General features: G+C 35.5%; 1 protein-coding gene across 1 annotated transcript in view; it reads left to right on the forward strand.

The window, feature by feature from the left end:
• Positions 1–22,101, forward strand: part of Catspere (catsper channel auxiliary subunit epsilon) — a 175,712-nt gene that overhangs the window by 89,044 nt on the left and 64,567 nt on the right. The window contains exons 11-12 of the mRNA XM_076872903.1: positions 6,272–6,752; positions 19,019–19,461. Of these exons, the coding sequence (XP_076729018.1) occupies positions 6,272–6,752; positions 19,019–19,461 (924 nt within the window). The remainder of the gene's footprint in view (positions 1–6,271; positions 6,753–19,018; positions 19,462–22,101) is intronic.

Here is a 22,101-nt window from a genome sequence, read left to right on the forward strand (position 1 = left end):
AATAAAGGGACCTTCCTCAACCTGGCAAAGGACATTTATGAAAATCTTATGCTAATATGATACACCATGGCAAAGTGTATTTTGTCCATGTAGATTTAATGTAATTATTGCTATGTTTGCTATTTTTGTATTTATTTTCTAGTAATCCCATTAGTTCTTTTTTCCTTTCTTTCTTTCCTTGTTTGTTTAAAATAAGGAACAAGGCAAGAATGTCTGCTCGTATTGCTTGTATTCAATATTGTACTTTAGGTTCCAGAAAATACAATAGTTAAGAAAACAAAAGGTGTATCTAGATTGGAAAGGAAAAGGTAAAACTGTATTTACAAAATTTTTATTAGTTGTAGAAGACTTAATGGAATCTATTTTTAAAAAACCTACCAGACATCTACAAGAATGGGGTCCTAATTAGAATATTATATATTCCATGCTTGTATAATTGTATCAAAATGGATTCTACTGTCATGTATATCTAAAAAGAACCAATTTTTTAAAAAAACCTATCAGTACTAATAAAAGTTTATGTCAAGATTACAGGATGTAAGATGCACAGTCTAAAAATCAATTACATTTCTATATGAACTATCATAAGTTGAAATATTGCTTAAAAATGCTGAAACACTGCTTAAAAATTGGTGAGATTTTAAAATATAAAATAAAAAAGATTTTCAAACTTGTACATTAAATAGTACAAAACATTACTGAATTTTTAAAAAGACAAATAAATGGAGAAATATATCATGTTAATGGGCAGAAAGACTTAATACTGATAAGATAAATTATTGAGAAATACAGAAAAACACCCATTAAAATCCTAATGGGATTTTATAGAAATTGGGAATATGATTTGAGAGTTCATATAAGAATTCAAAATAGAAAAAAATTAAAGTGTTTAGAAATAAATCCCACTAAAAATGTACGAAATACTGGCTAAGATAAAAATAAAATGTTATGAAAATAATAAAGAAGACCTAAATAAATGGATAGCTATATCATGTTCATGGGTAGGGCATACAACATTGTAAAAAATTTTTAATTCTTTCAAATTTATTTATGAATTACGTTACTTTGTGGAACTCAGCAATCTGATTCTAAAATATATATATGAGAAAATAAAGAGCTGAGGGTTGGGAAGTATTTTTTCCACCACATAGCAAGGTTTATTTAAAATGTATAATAATTAAGGCATTACAAAATATTTATAGCAGCTTTTTTCATAGTAGTTCCACACGGCACCAAAGTTTGGTGTGTCTTTTTTTATTATTATTTAAACTCCTTTCTTGGGTATAAAATGATATTTCGTTTTTGTCTTAATTGTATTTAATAAAGCCGACTTTACTTGCTTGCTTTATTTTTTCAGTGCTAGGGATTAAACTCAGGAATTGCCCTCTGCTACTGAGCTACATTCCCAAGCCCTAGATTTCTTTTATATAGTTATTAAAAGGTACATGGTTTTCTACTCTTTTACTGTCACCCTGTAAGTGCCTTTATATTTAAAGCATGTTTCTTACACATCACATATAGATTTCGCTTTTTTTTTGCTCAGAGTAACATCTGCCTTTAAATATTTTTAGTCTACTTAGATTTAATGTAACTGTTGTATGGTTGAGTTTAAGTCTATTTTGGCATTGTTTTTCTATTAATCCCATTTGGTTTGAGTTCCTTTGTTTCTTCTTTCTTGCCTCATTGTGGATGAATCATGCACTTTTTGGTATTTTTATCTTGCCTTCTACATTGATTCTTGTTATCAAAACTACTTTTTAATGGCTGTAACTGGATTTACAATAAGCATACTTAATTATTAGAGTCTAATTTCAAACAATATACTACTTCACATCAGTGTAAGACCTTACAAATATATAAAACCTTTTATACCTTCATCCATCCTTTGTACTCTTGTTTCAAATCTTACCCATAACTATGCTTAAAGTCCCACTATATGTCATTGGTATTCTACTTTAAGTTGTCAATTGTCATAAAAATAGGTAGATACAGATATGAACTGATAACAAAATAAAGCATTTTATCTATACCCTGCTGGGTGTGTATTCTTTTTTTCTGCACATCCAGAGCTCCTCACGGTTTCATTTTTCTTTACCTTCAAGCTTTAAAATTTCTTGAATTGAAAGTTCTCTCAGCATTGTTTGTTTGCTGTTGCTGTGGGGGTTTTGTTTTGTTTTGTTTTGTTTTTCTGAGACCAGGTCTCACCCAAGCTGGTCTTGAACTCCTGGGTTCAAGCAATCCTAGTGCCTCTGCCTCTCAAGTCCTGGGACTACAGAGGTGCACCATATACCCAAATTCCATTTGTCTGTATAAAGGTGGTTTTCACCCTCATTTTTCAATATAAAATGATAGGATCATAGGTGATTTTGTTTTGTTTTGTTTTTAAAGCAACTTGTAAAAATGTCATTCTATTATTTTATGGCCTCTATCATTTTTTGGTAAGAAATAAGTCTTTATTTGTATCATTTTTCTCAAGTATATGATGTATCTTTTTCCATCTAGCTGTTTTTATGATTATTCTCTTTCTTTGCTGTGAAGCTGCTTCATGATGATCCTCCAATATGCTTTCTTTTTTTTATCCTATTTAACATTCTATTGAGCTTTCAAATTTCATTGATTTTTGGGATGTCCTTGACCATTAGCATTTCAAGTCTTTCTTACACCCCATCCTCTTTTTCCTCTCCTTCTAAGATTTCCAAAACACATTTGTGGGGCCATTTCATATTATTCCATAGATCTCAGACAACCTGTTAATTATTTACTATTTTTAAAATTTTGTTTTCATATATAGGCTATTAATCTTTGAGTTCACTGCTCTTTTCCTATACTTCTTCCAGGTTGCTCTTAAATCCATATAATAATTTTTTATTCCTGATGTCTTTTTATTTCAAAATTTTACTTTTTAAATTTTTGATTGATTGTTTGCTCTCATTTTCAAATCCTGACTGAAATGCTCCAAGTCTTCTCTCACGTTGCCCATCTTTTCCATTAGATCCTTCATCACTTTTGCCATATTTATTTTCTCTTTAGCTGTGCTTGAAATCTTAGCACTGATAAGATATCCAGATATCTCTTCATGGTTTACAGCTGAACCACCAACTTTCTAAGCCCTGAGACAGTTATCTCTACTTTATATCCTAGCTTGTAGGTTTTTTGATTCCTGGATAATTATTGTTCCTCTCTCATCTGCCTCTGTTTGTCATGCATTGTGGAGATATTCTTATTCTCCTTTCTTTCCTCCCTCCCTCCCTCTCTAATCTTGGCAAGGAAATATGCTGGGTGAAGGCCAGTCACTTCTCAGAGGGAGAGTTACTCTCAACTTATACCAATCCCAGCCATAGAGCTGAGCATCCAGATGAAGATGGGTTCCTCTCCACTTTCCTCTCTTGCTGCCTGCTGCTCCCTACCTGCAGAGTCACTGCCCTGTTTTTGGGTGAGGTCATGAATGCCTCGGGAGGATCGCTCAGCTCCCCTACCTTTCCTGATGTTCTTGGAAAGAGTGCCTGAATGAAAACTCACTCCATGACTAAGGCTCCTTGGCATTCTCATCTATCTTGTGCTCAGCATTTTCCCATCCCTCTACCAAGAATGAGAATAGCCCTGGGCACGGTGGTGCATGCCTGTAATCCCAGAAGCTTGGGAGGCTGAGGCAGGAGGATTGCGAGTTCAAAGCCAGCCTCAGCAACAGTGAGATGCTAAGCAACTCAGTGAGAATCTGTCTCTAAGTAAAATACAAAATAAGGCTGGGGATGTGTTTCAGTGGTGGAGTGCCCCTGAGTCCAATCCCCAGTTTGAAAAAAAAAAAGAGTGAGAATGGCAATGGCTTTTTTCTATGAAACACTCATTATTTTGGCTATATTTCCTCTTTTAAGGGTTATTATTCATACACTCATTTCCAAAAACATACTCTATACTTTAAAAGGAATGTTCATTTAGTAAAGTGATATTTTAACCCAAATTATCTTTTCCTTTGATCAGCAGATTGACATCTGCCTAGATTTTGTTTCAGTACAGGCTATTACATTAAAGTAACATACTTCATGTACTTTAATTAAAATTAGGCAGACAAGAGATGCTCAAAAGACTCCTTTTGGTTGTCATAAACAATACATTTTAAATAGAAATTCCTAAGAATTAGAGGTAGATGGGGTGATGAGACAGGGACCTTGGTTCTGTGGTTGAAATGAGGTCCAACAAATTTCAGATTCTGAATGTCCTTTCCCTCTTACTGCCTGTGTCCATAAAAGGATAGTACTTGAAAAAACGAACAAGGCTTATCATCAGAGCAAATGCCCATTTATTGAGGAACAGCTCTGCATATTTATAGAGCCAGGGGTGGTTTGACAGTTGGAATGGGGTACTTTTTGATTGGAGGGTAAGGATCAGGTGAGCCAGCAGGGCTAGTCTGATTGGTGGGTAGGATCAGGTGAGCCAGCAGGGCTCTGATTGGTGGGTAAGGATCATGTGAGCCAGTAGGGCTCTGATTGGTGGGTAAGGATCATGTGAGCCAACAGGGCTCACCATTGGACGCCTCTTCTTGGGGGATGGGGAAGTTAGTCTTTGGAGCTGGGGCGACTCCCAACAGTACTGAATAGTCTAAGGTTTTAATTTCTCCCTTCTATCTGATATCCAAGGGATCTAGAATTCAAAAATTATATTTCTTATATTTTGACTTTAAATAAACATCAAGGTAAAATCCTAGCCAGATGATGCATTAAAGATTGTGTATTAAAGAATGAAAAGGAAATTGGGAGGGTTTCAAGATGGCAGAATAGAGAAGGTGACTTTCCTGATTGCTCTGTGGCATAAAACCAAGAAAGCAGACAGGAAGCTTCTCTGCAAGGTGGGTGAAGAAAAAATGGCAGGGGGTTTACTGAAATTTAATACTGGACAAAGCAGACTGGGGACTCAGGAGATTGGATATAATAAAATAAAGAAGAAACCCCAACACCACACCACTGCCATGGCCAGAGCAGTCCCTTAATGAGCAAAGTGGAAGGATAAGGGAATTAAAGGAACCTGTATTTTTAGGAGGACTGAGGCGTATCTGGTTACAGAGTGTTTAGAGATCAAAGGCACTGCCCGACAAACTGAAAGTCACACAAGTCACACTGTACAATATCCTTGTATGGGAAAGAAGCCACATATCTCACAGCAGCATGCAGAGGACAGAGGGGGGAAAAAATATTCATCTCTAGCAATTAGAGAAACCCAAATTAAAACTATACTGAGATTTCATCTCACTTCAGTCAGAATGGCAATTATTAAGAACCCAATTAACAATAAATGTTAGAAAAGATATGAGGAAGAAAGGTATACTCATACATTGTTAGTGGGACTGAAAATTGGTGCAACTACTCTGGAAAGCAGTATGCAGTTTCCTTGGAAAACTTGGAATGGAACCACCATTTGACCTCGTTATCCCACTCCTCAGCATATACCCAAAGGACTTAAAATCACAATAGCCAAGCTATGGAGTCAACCTAGGAGCCCTTCAAACAGATGAATGGATAAAGAAAATATATAATGGAATATTACTCAGCTGTTAAGAAGAATGAAATGATGGCATTTGCCAGTAAATTGAAGGATCTGGAGAATATGCTAAGTAAAATAAGACAATCCCAAAAAAAACAAAAGGCCAAATGTTCTCTCTAATATACGGATGCTAACACACATGGAGGGGAGGATAGAAGAAATGTTGGGAGGGGAGAGGGGATGGGAACAGGAAAGGCAGTAGAATGAATTGGACTTATATTTCCTATTTTTCATATATATTACCAGTGTAATTCCACATCATGTACAACCACAAGAATGGGAAGTTATATTACCTGTATGTATAATATGTCAATATATATTCTACTGTCCTATATAACAAAAGAATGAATAAAAATTAAAAGAAAAACTAGTTAAAAGGGAATTTATGCTTATTAATTGGATAGAAACAGCATATGGAAGAATAAATCTAATGGACAAGCTTTTATGATTATATATAATGTGATATATTTTTATTAAATAAAATGTGATACATTTTAATTTAATGTAAAACAAAACTGAGCTTGGTAATTACTACCTTTCACTTTGTCAATTTATGTTTTGGTGCTGGGGATTGAACCCATGTTCTCATGCATGCTAAGTACCCTCTCTACGCCTGAGCTATACCCTCAGCCCCCTACCTTTTATTTTTAAATGTAGTAAACTAGAACATAGGAATTGTTAGACTTATCCCTAAAACTGAAGATTTTTCTAATTGTTTTCAATTTTGTTTTCACAGACTAAAGGAAAAAAAAGCGATATAGCGATCTGGACAAAAAATGAAATTTACCTTGGATATTCTCCAGATAGATATATGAAACTGACAACTACTACAGACCTGAAAGCTCTTTTAAATCTCCCACCAACCTGTACTCTGACAATACACAATCTTGAATATACAGGGCACCCTCTGGAAATTGCCGTGTTTGTAAATTACTGCAGCACAACATGCACTGCCAACAAGAGAATTTACTTAGTGATGTATAATGAAGATTCAAAAGAGTGGGTGTACCAAGACTTTATGTTAGATGTTCCCATTGACACTTTCTTAATTCCACGTTTTCTATTTTCAGCAATGCCAAATTTAATACTATGGGATAAATATAGTATATACTATTATTACCAAAATTTCACCAGTGCCGGAATTATAGAAACAAATGCAGGGGTTAAAAACCTATCAATATTATCAGATGACAGCATTATTCATGATATTTTTTTAGGTAAGTTATTCTCAATTCTTTCTGAAATTATTCTAGATTTTATTACAAACATCTTCCTTATGAAGATGTGGCAATTTTAAATGTTCCCATATGATGTTGGTATTTGGATGGCAAATGGTGAACTTTTTACCACCTAAAAATGAAGAGATTTTAAATTCAACCGTTGTTGATGATGTGTTCACATAGCAGAACGGCAAACTCAAGTTCTTTCTTTCAGAGTTTCATTTTGGTCCATGAGAAGATACTAACTAAGCAATTTATATTAGGCATCGTCTGTGTGGGAGGTACCATTGTGCTGCCTTAATTGCCTGGGATCCTTTAAGACAATACCACAAAGGAGGTTGTGTAAAACAATAGAAATATATTGTTTCATGGTTCTGGAGGCTGGAAGTCAGAAATCAAGGCTCAAGCTGCCCCGTGCCCTCTGAATCCTATAGGGGAATCTTTCTTTGCTTCTTCTGAGTTTCTGGTCCTTGCTCGTCCTCGTCTTTGAAACTGTCATTCCAATCTCTGCCTTGTCATCATAGAGCCCTCTCCCTACTTGTCCTCATATGGCCACTGGTCACATTGGATTAGGGGCCTGCCCTACTTTAGTGAGACTTTATCTTTACTATGTCTGTAATGATCCTATTTCCAAGTAAGATCACATTCTGAAGTGGTCCTAGGGGTTAGAACTTCAACATATCTTTTTGGAGGAGCATTGTTCAACCCATAAACAAGCATAGTTGATTTAGGTGGACCTGTATTCAAATCCATGAACAAGTCCTTTAAGTCATTTAACCTATCCAAGCATCAGTTTCCTAATCTATCATATGGGACTTTTGTGTTTAGATAGAAGATTGTACAAATATGCCTTGAGAAATACTGCCAGACTTCAATTAATAGTATCCATGATTTTACTGTCCAAGGTAGAAATGAAAATACCACCTTAATTTGTACTCTTTCTTGACCCCATGTTACTCTTCAACTGGGTAATTTTCTGTTTCCCTTTTCTATAAAAAGTATTACCTAGTTCCATTTTTTCTCTTTCCTCTCATTCCCTCTTGAATCTGCTCTGATCAAATGGTTCCTAGAAACTGTTCTACCCAAGTTTTTAAAAATTAATTAATTAATTTTACAGTAGGATGCATCTTGACATATTGTAAATGATAGACCCAACCTGATCTTTTATTAAAATTGGGAGCCATCTTGCCACAAAGCCATGAAAAGATAATTTTGGCTTTACTATAAATTACTGCAAATTCTGAACCTGCTTGGAATGCCTGCCTGTGCCTTGAACTCACCCATGCCTGGCTCTCTGACCAGATAGCAGCCCTCTCTGAAACTTTAGTGACGCCTCACAAATCTTGGCCTTCCCTGGCCAGACAATGATCCTCTCTGAAGCTCTAATGGTCCTCATAAATTTTCATGTTGGGGCCAGCAAAAAATGTAAACTACCATTAGTGTGATGCTTGTCAGAGTTCTGTTATCTGTAACCCCCCTTTTGTGTAACTTTCTGGGCTATAAAGCCAGAAAAGGTGGGGTTGCTGTCTTGTTCCCGCTGTTTTGGGAGAGAGAGAGGCAGCCTGGCCGGTCGAAATAATAAGCTTGCTTTAATTTGATTTTAATTGGAGTCAGTGGTCTTTTCTTGCGTCCTGGTCTAACAGTACACAAATGGAGCACAACTTCTCATTCCTCTGGTTGTACATGGTTCAGAGTCACTCCACTAGTGTAATCATACATGTATATAGGGTAATAATATCTGTCTCTTTCTACTGTCCTTCCCACCTGCACAACCCCACCTCTCCATTGACTCCCCTCTACACAAACCAAAGTTCCTTCATTCTTCCCTATTCCCTGCCCCACTATGGATCAGCATCCGTTTATCAGAGAAAACATTTAGCTTTTGGTTTGGGGGATTGATTTACTTCACATAACATGATATTCTCTAGTTCCATTCATTTACCTGCACAGGCCATAATTTCATTCTTCTTTAAAGCTGAGTAATATTTTGTTGTGTATATGTAAAGATATACACAAAGATATGTAAAGATATTTTCTTTACCCATACCTCTGTTGAAGGGCATCTAGGTTGTTTCCATAGTTTAGATATTGTGGATTGAGCTGCTTATAAACACTGATGTGGCTTCATCACTGTAGTATGCTGATTTTAAGTCCTTTGGGTATAAACCTAGGAGTGGGACAGCTGGGTCAAATGGTGGATCCATTTTTGAGGTATCTCCATACTGCTTTCCAGAGTGGTTACACCAATCTGCAGCCCCACCAGCAATGTTTGAGTGTATCTTTTTCCCCACATCCTTACCAAAACTTATTATTACTTGTATTCTTGATAATTGCCATTCTGACTGGAATGAGATGAAATTTTAGAATAGTTTTGATTTGCATTTCTCAAATTACGAGAGATAATGAACATTTGTTTCATGTTTGTGGATTGGTTGTATTTCTGGTTCTGCAAAGTGTCTGTTCAATTTCTTAGCCCATTTATTGATTGGTTTTTTGTTTTTTGTTTTTGTTTTTGTTTTTTTTTTGTTTTGTTTTGTTTTTTTGTTTTTAATGTTAAGGTTTTTTAGTTCTTTTTAGATCCTCTGTCTGAGGAGCATATGTTAAAGATTGTTTTCCTATTCTGTAGGCTCTCTCACCATGTTATTGTTTCCTTTATTGAGAAGAAGCTTTTTGTTTGAATCCATCCCATTGGTTGATTCTTGATTTTATTTCTTGTGCTTTAGGAATCTTGTTCAGGAATTTAGGTCCTAAGCCAACATAATGAAGATTTGGGCCTACTTTTTCTTCTATTAGGTGCAGGGTCTCTGTTCTAATGTCTAAGTCTTTGATCCACTTTGAGTTGATTTTTGTTCAGGATGAGAGATAGATGTTCAATTTCATTCTACATATGGATTTCCAGTTTTTCCAGCAGCATTTATTGAAGAGGATATATATTCTCTAATGTATGTTTTTGGCACCTTTGTCTAGTAGGAGATAACCATATTTATGTGGGTTTGTCTCTCTGTCTTTTATTCTGTACCATTGGTCTACATGTCTATTTTGGCACCAATACCATGCCATTTTTGTTACTATTGCTTTGTAATATAGTTTAAGGTCTGGTATTGTGATGCCTCCTGCTTTACTCTTCTTGCTAAGGACTGCCTTGACTATTCTGGGTCTCTTATTTTTCCAAATGAATTTCGTGATTGCTTTTTCTAGCTCTATGAAGAATGTCATTGGGATTTTTACAGGAATTGAATTAAATCCTCAGAATAGTTTTGGTAGTAAGGCCATTTTGACTATATTAATTCTGCCTATCCAAGAGCATGGGAGATCTTTCCATTTTCTGAGGTCTTCTTTAATTTCTTTATTTAGTGTTCTGTAGTTCTCATTGTAGAGGTCTTCCACCTCTTTTGTTAGATTGATTCCCAAGTATTTTATTTATTTATTTATTTGAGGCTATTGTGAATAGGTGTTTTTTCTAATTTCTCTTGCAGTGGATTCATTGCTTATATATAGAAATGCATTTGGTTTATGGGTATTAATTTTATATCCTGCTACTTTGCTAAGTTCATTTATGAGTTCTAGAAATTTTCTGGTGGAATTTTTTGGATCTTCTAAATATAGAATCATGTCATCAGCAAATAATGATAGTTTGAGTTCTCCTCTTCCTATGCATATTTCTTTAATTTCTTTTGTCTGTCTGTTTGCTCTGGCTAGAGTTTCAAGGACTATGTTGAATAGAAGTGGTGAAAGAGGACATCCCTGTCTTGTTCTAGTTTTTAGAGGGAATGCTTTTAATTTTTCTCCACTTAGAATAATATAGACCTTGGGCTTATCATAGAGATAGTAGAACTAGAGACAGCTTTTACAATGTTTGGGTATGTTTCTACTATCTCTAGTTTTTCTAGTGTTTTGAACATGAAGAGGTGCTGTATTTAATCAAATTCTTTCTTAGCATTTATTGACATAATCATATGATTCTTGTCTTAAAGTCTATTGATGTGATGAATTACATTTATTGATTCCCATATGTTGACCCAACCTTGCATCCCATTTGATCTGAAATTTTCTTTCTTTGGTATATCTGTCTGGTTTTGGAATCAGGGTGAATCTAGCCTCATCAAATGAGTTTGATAGGGTTCCCTCCTTTTCTATTTCATGGAATAATTTGAGGAGTATTGGTATTAATTTTTCTTTAAAGGTCTTATAGAACTCAGCTGAGAATATATCTGGTCCCAGGCTTTTCTTGGTTGGTAATTTTTTGACAGTGTCTTTTATTTCCTTGCTTGAAATTGATCTGTTTAAATTGTGTGTGTCCTCCTGATTCAGTTTAGGTAGATCATATGCCTCTGGAAATTTGACTGTGTCTTCAGGATTTTCTATTTTATTGGAGTATAAATTTTCAAAATAGTTTCTAATTATCTTCTGTATTTCAACAGTGTCTGATATTTCTTTTTCATCATGAATTTTAGTAATTTGAGTTTTCTCTCTCCTTCTTTTCATTAGGGTGGTTAAGGGTTTATCAATTTTATTTATTTTTTTCAAGGAACCAGCTTTTTGTTTTGTCAATTTTTTATTGTTTCTTTTGTTTCAATTTTATTGGTTTCAGCCCTGATTTTAATTATTTCCTATCTTCTACTACTTTGGGTATTGGTTTGTTCTAGAACTTTAAGATGTAATGTCAGTTCATTTATTTGTTGACTTTTTATTCTTTTAATTAACAAGCTCAATGCAATGAACTTTCCTCTTAACATAGTCTTCATACTGTCCCAGAGATTTTGATATGTTGTATCAGAGTTCTCATTTACCTCTAAGAATTTTTTTTATCTCCTCCCTGATATCTTCTGTTATCCATGCATTATTCACTAATGTATTGTTTAGTATCCAGGTGTTGGAGTAGTTTCTATTTTTTATTTCATCATCAGTTTCTAATTTCATTCCATTATGGTCAGAAAGAATGCAAGGTAGTATCTCTAGCTAAGACTTGCTTTTTGGCATAACATATGTTCTATTTTAAAGAAAATCCATGTGCTGCTGAGAAAAAGGTATATTCACTTGTTAATGGATAAAATATTCTGTATATGTCTGTTAAGTTATTGGTTGTATTATTGAGTTATATGGTTTCTTTGTTTAGTTTTTGTTTGGAAGATCTGTCCAGTAGTGAGAGAAGTATGTTAAAGTCACCCAGTGTTATTGTGTGGTGGTCCATTTGATTCTTGAAATTGAGAAGGACTTGTTTGATATACATAGATTCTCCATTGTTTGGAGAATCATATTTATGATTCTATGTCTTGTTGATGTATGATTCCCTTAAGCAGTATGAAATGACTATCTTTGGTTTGAATTCCACTTTATCTGATATGAGGATGGAAACTCCTGCTTGTTTCTGCAGTCCATGTGAGTGGTATGTTTTTTCCCAACCTTTCACCTTCAGTCTGTGGATGTATTTTCCTATGAGATGAGTCTCTTGAAGGCAGCATATTGTTCAATCTTTTTTTAAAAGCCAATCTGCCCGTCTATGTCTTTTAATTGATAGGAGTTTAGGCCATTAACATTCAAGGTTATTATTAAAATATGGTTTGTATTCCCAGTTATTTTGATTTATTTTTGGTTTTTAACTTGACTTTCTCTTTTGATTGGATTTTCCTCTCTTTGCTGATTTTCATTGTTGTTTTTCATTTCCTCCTCATGGAATATTTTGCTGAGAATGTTCTATAGTATAGGCTTGCTAGTGGTAAATTGGCTTTTTGTTATTGTTTGTTTGTTTGTTTGTTTTAGATATTCAATTTTTATTTTGTAGTTGTACACAATACCTTTATTTATTTATTTATTTATTTTTATGTGGTGCTGAGGATTGAACCCAGGGCCTTGCACGTGCTAGGAGAGCACTATACTGCTGAGCCACAACCCCAGCCCATGGTAATTTGTTTTAACTGTTGTTTATCATGGAAGGTTTTTATTTCATCATCAAATCAGAAGCTTAATTTTTCTGGATGTAACATTCTTGGTTGGCATCCATTTTATTTCGGTGTTTGATATATGTTGTTCCAGGATCTCCTAGCTTTGAGGGTGTGGATTGAGAAAACTGCTAAAATTCGAACATATGTAATCTGAAACTTTTTTCTTGTGGCTTTTAAAATTCTATTCTTATTCTGTATGCTAGGCATTTTCATTATTATGTGCCTTGGTTTGGATCTGTTGTAGTTTTGTACATTTGGTGTCCTATAAGCCTCTCGTTTGAGAAATTTTCTGACATTATTTCATTGAAGAGATTGTGCATTCCTTTGGTTTGTATCTTTATGCCTTCCTCTAACCCATTAATTTTTAGATTTGGTCTTTTCATGTTATCCCATAATCCTTGGACATTCTGTTCATGGTTTCTTACCATCTTCATTGTGTGGACAACTTTATTTTCAAGATTATATATTTTGTCTTCATTGCCTGAGGTTCTGTCTTCCAAGTGATTTAATCTGTTGGTGATGCTTTCTATTGATTTTTAAATTTAGTTTATTGTTTTCTGTATTTTAAGGATTTCTGTTTAATATTTTTTCAGAGTATCTCTTTCTTGAAGTTATTTTTTGCTCTTTATTTGCTCTCTTTGTTGGAGTGATCAATTATTGCCTGTATTTGCTCTCTAATCTCTTTGTTGTATTGCCTGTAACACCTGTCTTATATTTTTCTGTGCTTCACAGATCATTTTAATTATGTGAATTTTGAACTCCTTCTCTGACATTTCATCTACTGTGCTGTCAATAGATTCTATTATTGTAGCATCTCAGTTTGTTTGGGGCATTTTCTTCCTTTGTTTTTGTCATGTTGTTCATGTGTCTTCCTCTCTAGCAGTGTGGATCTGATGTAGTATAGTTTCTATGCTATAATCTTATAGTGTTCCTGCAGGTTACCAATACCTCACCTCTGGTGTAACCAGGACTTCAGGGTCCTTGGTGATGGTCTTCTGGGTCCTGGCTGTTGTCCTAGATGGAAGCCTTGACCCATGTTTTTAAAAAACCTCTATGTTGCTCTTCCAGAGGTAAGTTTGCAGTCACCTTACATGACCTGTCAGCAGCATTTGAAACAGCTCAGTATGGCCTTTTCTTTTTTTTCACTTGACTTCTAGGAAATAATTGGGGTTCTTTTGTGTGTGATGTTGGTGGAAGAGTTTTCCTTCTGCTTCACTGGTTATTTCTCCTCAGCCTCTTTTTTATCCTGGTCATCATGATTCCTAAATGGAGAAGCATCTTAGAGTTTGGTCTTCAGATGGCTGAGCTATGTTTACCTTCACTTTTTGCCCTGCAGCTGGGACCCCCATCCTGATCTCCTTACTTCTCTTTCTAATTGCCTCCTGATACCTTTGCTTAGATGACAAATGGGCATCTCAAACTTCACATATCCAAAAATGAGTTCTTGACCCCTCATCCCAACTTCAGCCTGCTCTTTCTACTGTCCTCCTCATCCAGCAAATGGCAATTATATTTTTCCAGTCCTGTAGGCCACAAATCTTGACCTCATATTTGAATTCTCCTCCTTCTCATCCCATAGCCAATCCATTGGTGAATCCTGTTGGAATTTATCTAAAAGGTGCTGTTGTTTGTTTGTTTGTTTTAAGATTTAATTTGAAACCTAACCATTTTTTTTTTTTGCTGCTCCCAGTCCAATCCCCATCCTTTCTAGCCCATATATGCAGTAGATTTTATGAAGTCTCTATTACCATTTGTTATGGTTTGTATCTAGAATGTGTGTCCCTCCCACCCTCCTAGCAAGATCAAGCAATATCTAGAATGTTGCAAGTATAGTCCTCCCTGTAGCAAGTTTCAAACCAAGTGGATTAGTTGACAGCTAAATGGAATACTGAAAGGTGTAACCTACTTGGAAGAAGGAGGTCCCCCAGGGCATGCCCTGAAGGAGTTAATCCTCTCCTCAGCTCCTATCTCCTCCCCAATTCCTGATTACCATGAACTGAGAAGTTCTGCCATCTCTTCTGCCATGATGTTTCTATCTTGGAGTCATCAACCATGGATTGAATTCTCTAAAACCATGAGCTAAAATAAATCTTTCTTCCTTTAAATTTTCTTCTCAAGTATTTTGGTCACAGCAATGAAAGCTGACTAACACAGAAATTTATATCAAGAATTAGGGTCATTGTTGTGACTATACCTAACCATGTAATATATTTTGGAACTAGTTTATGGGAGGAGTTTGAAAAAGTTTGTAGATGGAGGCTGGAGAAGCCTTATCATGTTGTAAGCAGAGCTTAATGGACTATTCTGGTGTAATCTTGGAAGACCAGAATGCCAATAGGAATGTGGACAGTAAAGATTGTGTTCATGAAGTTTCATATGGAAAGGAAGACTCTATAGGACTAGAGGCCATTTATGTCTTTGGCAAAGAAGTTGTCTACATTTTGTCCATATCCTGAGACTTTGTGTAAGACAAAATTTTAAAAGTGATGAACAATTAATCTGGCTGAGAAATTTTCAAGGCATCACAGCATTCAGGTGGTGGGGTGGGTATTTTTGAAAACTTTTAACCAGGTTTCCTGTGAGGATTAGGTGCAAAAAGCAGAAGAGAAGGATTTGAAAAATTTGCAGTATGGCCAGAAAAAAAATTCACATAAAATTGGGGCCAAGAAAGATGTGATTGTTGAAGAGATTAGCACCACTGAAGAGAAACCAAGGACTTTTCAAAGAGACTATAGAAAAGATGCCTTGAGGGGATTTCAAGAATCAACAGGAATCCTCCCACCCCTGCCCCATACCATAGGCTCAAGGGCATAAAACAGAAAACTCATTTGAAAGGTTTTGTTTTAAGAGATAACACAGGGATTCATAGAAAATTATTTCCCCAGGATTTGTTTTATCAGAGGCTAGTGGAGCCATGGTTCAAAGGGTACTGGCTACTGTTTGAGCTGGTGGTAGACCTTTGCATCATTCACATAGTGTTGATTTTGCAAAAATGCAAAATACTGGAATTATGGACCATGGAGGCCTCCACCAAGATTTCAAAGGAAGGTCTGGGAGACCAAGCAATGTGTGTCAGGATTGGCATCCCTATGAGAAGTCCCAGAGAGGATTGATGCATGAAGCTGTGAAAGTAAAGTCAAAGCTGCAGTGGAGATATCAGGAATTAAGAGATACCAGGAATGTGGAATATCTACTGAAGAAAGCTGCAGGAAATGAGCAGAGCCAGGCCAAGAGAGGCCATGAGGGCTGCAAATAGCAAGGCCATAAATGTGGGGTTGCCTCATATCTTTGGATCCCACATCTCACTGCTATATGCCTCAGATGCTGGATACAGAGATATGAGACTTGTTTGTCCTGCTGGGTTTCAGCCTTGATTTGGTCTCATCTCTCCTTTCTATGTCCCTATTCCCTCCCTTTTGGAATGGGAATGTATGCTCTGTACCATTGTATGTTGGATTTATGTAGCTTGCTTTAGGAACTCAAAGAGTTTGCCTTGAGTCTCAGAGGAGACTTTGGATTAGGATTTTTGAGAATGCTGGAATTAAGTTTACAGGGATTCTTGGAGATGGGCTGAATGCACTTTGCATTGTAAGAGAGGCATGAGCTTTTGGGGGATCACAGCAAAATGTTACAGTTTTGATGTGAAATGTCCCCCTAAAGTCTCATGTTGTAAGCATAGACCCCAGTGCAGCAAGTTTCAGAGGCGGGTCTTTTAGACAATGACTGGATCATGAGAGCTCCTGAATAGCTGAATACAATATCAGAGAGTATAACCAATTGAAGGAAGTAAGCTGTTGTGGGCTCACCCTGGGTAGGTTTATCTTCTCCCCAGCTCCTTCCCCCACCCACCCACCCTACTTCCCCCACTTTCCAACTGCCACAAGCTGAGCAGATTTCCTCCTCCATGCTATCCTGCCATGATGTTTCTGCCTTGGAACTACCTGACCATGGACCAAATCCCCTGAAATTATGAATCAAAATAAAGTCTTTCCTCCTCTAAGTTGTTCTTGTCAGGTATTTTCATCACAGTGGTGAATACGGTCTCTTGCATCCCCATCCTCCACCAAATTATAGTCCACCCAAACCAGAGTGAGACTCTAAAGTATATGTTAAATCATTTTATTCCTCTGCTTAAAACTCTTACTAAGGGTGGGTTTGTGGCTCATTGGTAGAGCACTTGCCTAGCATGTGTGAGGTACAAATAAATAAAGTCCATTGACAATTAAGAAAATTTAAAAAAAAAATACCCTCTTGCTAGGCTTCCTATTTCACTCAATAAATCCAAAACTCTTACCATGGTCTGAAAATCTGTAAGTGATCTGATCCCTGGACTCAGAAGCTATTGTCATTATCAGTTCTCCATATCTGCTTTCTCTTTATAATTTTGGTGATCTGTGGCTGCTTCTTAAATGAAATAACTAGGGTATTTGTTTTTAGTCTTTTTCTGTCTTCATTTAAAGCTATAAACAAGAAGAAAGCTATGACTTCTCTATAAACTCTTCATCCCATCAGAATTTACATATAGTGTTCTTACTGTCATTTTCTTCTAAACATTCTTAATTTTCTTTGGTTATTTAATAATATTTTTAAGTCAGCAGTGTGATCTGCAAAAGGAAATGTGCTATGAACACTTATAGGAAAAGCCTTTAATCAAGATTTATGGGATCAGAAAATAAGGTGTGGAGGAACTGAATTCTAAACTGAAACAAGGGGTAGAGCATAGACACTAGAAAAATGGAGTTACTGACTGAATGAGGGATTGAGGAAGCATTCCAAGCAGAGAACACAGCACATGAAAAAAGGACTGTTGGCAGAAAGAACATGTCTGATTTGTTAAACTGAAATTAATTCAATATGACTAATAAAGCATGGGGCAAAAAATGGCAAGAGAAAAACCTTGCTGCATAAATAGGGACCAAGGCTAGGGGTGTGCCTCAGTGGTAGAGGCATGTTTAGCATACATGAAGATCTGGGTATAATGCCTACCATCGAAAATTAGAGAGACCATATTGCTAAGCAATTTGGATAATATATATATATATATATATATATATATATATATATATATATATATTCTTAAAACCATATATGGTTTTATTTTATGAGGTTTTAAATATTAGCTATCATTATAGTGTATGTATTCTACAATTACTTTTTCATTCAACAAAGAGTATATCATGTCATTCTCCCACATTGCATCTATTTCTGATTAGGTAACTTTGATGAGGACATAATTTATGGCAATGTATTAAAATGTTAATGATTTAGTTTCCAAATGTAAGGTGCATAGGCACAACATATCCCTGAACCTATGGATCCATCCATCTTGCTCCTGTTGACCAGTCATCTCTGGTGTCCTCTGAAAAACACCTCTAGAGGCATATCTGAAAGAAGATATGCCCCTAAAGGGTATACAAGAAAATGTCACATCTCGAAAGAAAAACCAGTCCAACTATTCTTTTATTTTTACCCAGATGGTAACAAAACCAAAGAGGGTAAGACACTCACCCTCCATGACCTGCTCTGTCCTATGCACAACACTCTATTAAGGGAGGGAAAGTTGATTATTATCTGCTATGAGTGAACCTGTAGAGGAGGGCTTTATACCATTCCTACTCACTCTCACTCCTATTCCTTAACTCTAATTATATTAGTCTGCTAGGGGTGCCAACAAAATACTGTAGGCTAGGTAGCTTGAACAACAGAAATTTATTTTCTCACATCTCTGTCAGTCAGAGATCAAGGTAGTGTCAGGACTGGATTCCTGTGAGACCTCTATTCTGGCTTGCAAACAGCCACTTCCTCACTATGTCCTCACATAGACTTTCTTCTCTGTGGGCACAGAGAGAGATCCCAGGGTTCTCTTCCTCTTACAAGGACCTGTATCCTTGTAAGGGACTTCATTTAATCTTAATTACCACCTTAAAGGACCTACCTCCAAATATAGTCATAATAGGGATTAGGGCTTCAACATATGAATTTAAGGGAAACCCAAATCAGTCTGTAGCATAATCCTTTCTAATAATACTATTCTTGCCATACTCTTAATATTACTTGATACATTTAATTCCAGATCTTTTTCCCCTATGTAAATGATGCACATTATCACATATCTGGAGGTACAGTACATATAAGAAAATGGTTTCTAGAAGTAGGAAAGAAGTTCTCGAATGCAATGTCAAGTTATGATTCATGATTGCACTCTCTAATTTTCTCAAAGTATATAAAGAGTCATTATGAAAAAATATTTAATTAAAAGTACATTTAAATAAAACAGACTTATAGTTGCTTAGAATAAAAAAACTTGTCTCTTTTTTTCAGATTATTATGGAAACATTGTGGTAAAAATGGAAAACAATATAATGTTTTATTTCAAGATTAATATTAGAAAAGTGGTAAAGCTACATTCATGGACACCTAAAACGACAAAATCATTATTGTTGATTGGTACATCTACTCAAGTATGTCTTGCATATGTTCTTGATGATGGCACAGTACAATTAAAAGAATATCCCTTAGATCTGGAAGTAAAAAGTGTAACTCACCTTGAAAAAGATAACTGCCCATACAGGGCATTTCATAATAATATTTCCCATATGTTTTACTTTTTGGACAAGGGAAATGTCCTGTCCATTTGGGCTCAAATAATTTATCCAGAAAACTTTGGTCTAAATATTATAATGGAACAATATGGCCCAAAAATATTAGAATGGAAACAAAGCATTAATTATGAAATTGCCTTAGGACACTGCTCTAAAAGTCTGGTAAGTAAATATTTTAATTTTCTTTATTTGATTGTAATAAATACAAATGTATAATATTATCATTTTTTACACATAGATTTTTATTCTAGATTTAGCTGGGAAAATGTTGAAATATATATGTGTTTTTTAATAAATTATAATGTGATAAATCATCACTTCCTGAACCACAGTTTTTACTTTCAATATTTAAGGCCTTGCCACCTAAAAACATTCTTTTCAAAACTCTTTTTTGTCACTTATATGGTTCATTTCTGGCTTAGTCCATTTTTAGGTGAATATCTGAGACTGGGTAAGTCATAAAGAATACAAATTTATGTACCTCTCAGTTCTAGAGGCTCCAAAGCTGCAAAGCATGGAGCTGGCATCTGGTGAGGACTACTTCTCCATCATAACATGGTAGAGGGCAACACATGGCAAGACAGAGCTAGCTCAACTCTCTTCTTGTAAAGTTACTAATTTCATCATGGAGGTCTCATCCTCATGAGCTCATCTAATCTTAATTACTTCCCAAAGGTCTCACCTCCAAATTACATTAATGTGAATTGGGGGATTATATTTCTAACAAACAAGCTTTTAGGAGACACACTTAAACCAAAGCTTGCCCCGCCCCGGCTTTTTTTGTAGAGTTCTGTTATGTATTATAGTATAACAACCACCTTAAAACTAATGGCTTCCAATAGCAACCAGTTCAATTCTGTAGGTCAATCATTAGGCTCTGAGTAGCTGAGCAGTTCTGCTTGTTTCATCTGGGCCCACTCATGTGGCTTTAGTCATCTGGTTGTTCATCTAGAACCGGATGATCAAAGACAGCCTTTATTGACATGTCATGTGATTGGTGTTAGTACTAACTTGTTAGTCTAAGAGGCCTCAGTCCCCTGCTCCACACAGTTTCTCAGTCCTGGCTCCTTTATGTGGCAGTCTCAAGGCAATGTGCAAAGACAAGCAAAAGGTATAAGAACTCCTGGGGTCTAGGTTTGACCACATTCTATTGGTCAAAGCAAGTCACAAAGCCAGCTCTAATTCACAAGATGGGGAAATAGAATCTACCTCTTATACAGTAATAACAATATTATACTGTAAAGAGATGTGTACACAGGAATGGGGGGAATTATTGCAGTCATCTTTGGAAATAATCTACCATCATTATACTGTATATATTATTTTATATACTGCTTTTCCAATTAATGTTATAACATGAACAGGTGACATCTTCAGTTTCTTCTCAAGCACTGTATAACTCAAGTGGCAGTTTTTGTTCCCTATTCCCTCTTTTTAGACTCAGCTTCTTCAAGCATATACATTTATGCTTTTTATATATATTTTTTTAGTTGTACATCTTTATATATATATATATATATATATATATATATATATATATATATATATATATATATATATATATAATGTGGTAGATGGGCACAATACCTTTATTTTATTTAGTTTGGTTTTCATATGGTGCTGAGAATTGAGCCCAGTGCCTCACATTTGCTAGATAAGCACTCACTCTACCACTGAGACACAACTCCAGCCCCAATAGTGAACATCTTATGTAATACAATGGAATGGAAAATGTTACGTTAATTCCAAAGTCAGTTAAAGCAGGAAATCATTGTGTGTGTGTGTGTGTGTGTGTGTGTGTGTGTGTATAATGTCATACACACACACACACACACACACACCTCACACATAAACATATCATGTTACCTGAAATAAATGAATACACATTAGTTTATCTTTAAATAGAGGACCAAAATCTTTTCTTTGAACTCAGTCTTTTTGAAGTTCCTCATCTCTTTTCTTACATTACTCATAATGCATTATCTCTGCGTTCCTATTTCAATTTCTTTGATAAAAAGAAAAATTCAAAAACATGTAAAGATACTGACAAAGAAATGAAAGTTGTAGACTTTTATAATTTTCCTCACTCTTTCACGGTCAGCTCTTGTTCATACCTAATCTAGCTATTGCTTCAGTGACTTGCTTTATCAAACTCTTCCAGGGAAATCTATTTAGTTCCCCAGGGAAACACTCTACTTTCATTTTATTTTATACTCATTTAATCCATTTTCTTCAGAGTTTGGTATATATTGTTCCATAATCTCCTGGGTTTGAAAGTCTGGGTTGAAAAATCTATTGAGATATGAATTGGTCTCCCCCGTGGGATCTGATTCCTCTCTCTTGCAGCTTTTAAGATTCTATCCTTATTCTGTATGCTAGGCATTTTCATTCTAATGTGCCTAGGTGTCGATCTGCTGTAATTTTGTACATTTGGTGTCCTGTAAACCTCTTGTATTTGGTTTTCCAATTCATTTCTCATGCTTGGGAAATTTTCTAATATTATCTCATTGAAGAGATTGTGCATTCCTTTGTTTTGAAACTCTGCGCCTTCCTCTATCCCAATAACTCTTAGATTTGGTCTTTTGATGCTGTCCCATAATTCTTGGATGTTCTGTGATGGTTTCTAACTTTCTTCACTGTGTGATCAACTTTATTTTCCAGATTGTATACTTTGTCTTCATTATCTGATATTTTTTCTTCCAAGTGATCTAGTCTGTTGGTTATGCTTTCTATTGAGTTTTTTATTTGGTTTATTGTACCCTTCATTTCAATGATTTCTGACTGTTATTTTTTTCAAAGTCT

Source organism: Callospermophilus lateralis, chromosome 13, assembly GCF_048772815.1.
Source record: "Callospermophilus lateralis isolate mCalLat2 chromosome 13, mCalLat2.hap1, whole genome shotgun sequence".
In the NCBI taxonomy this organism is placed as follows: Eukaryota; Metazoa; Chordata; class Mammalia; order Rodentia; family Sciuridae; genus Callospermophilus; species Callospermophilus lateralis.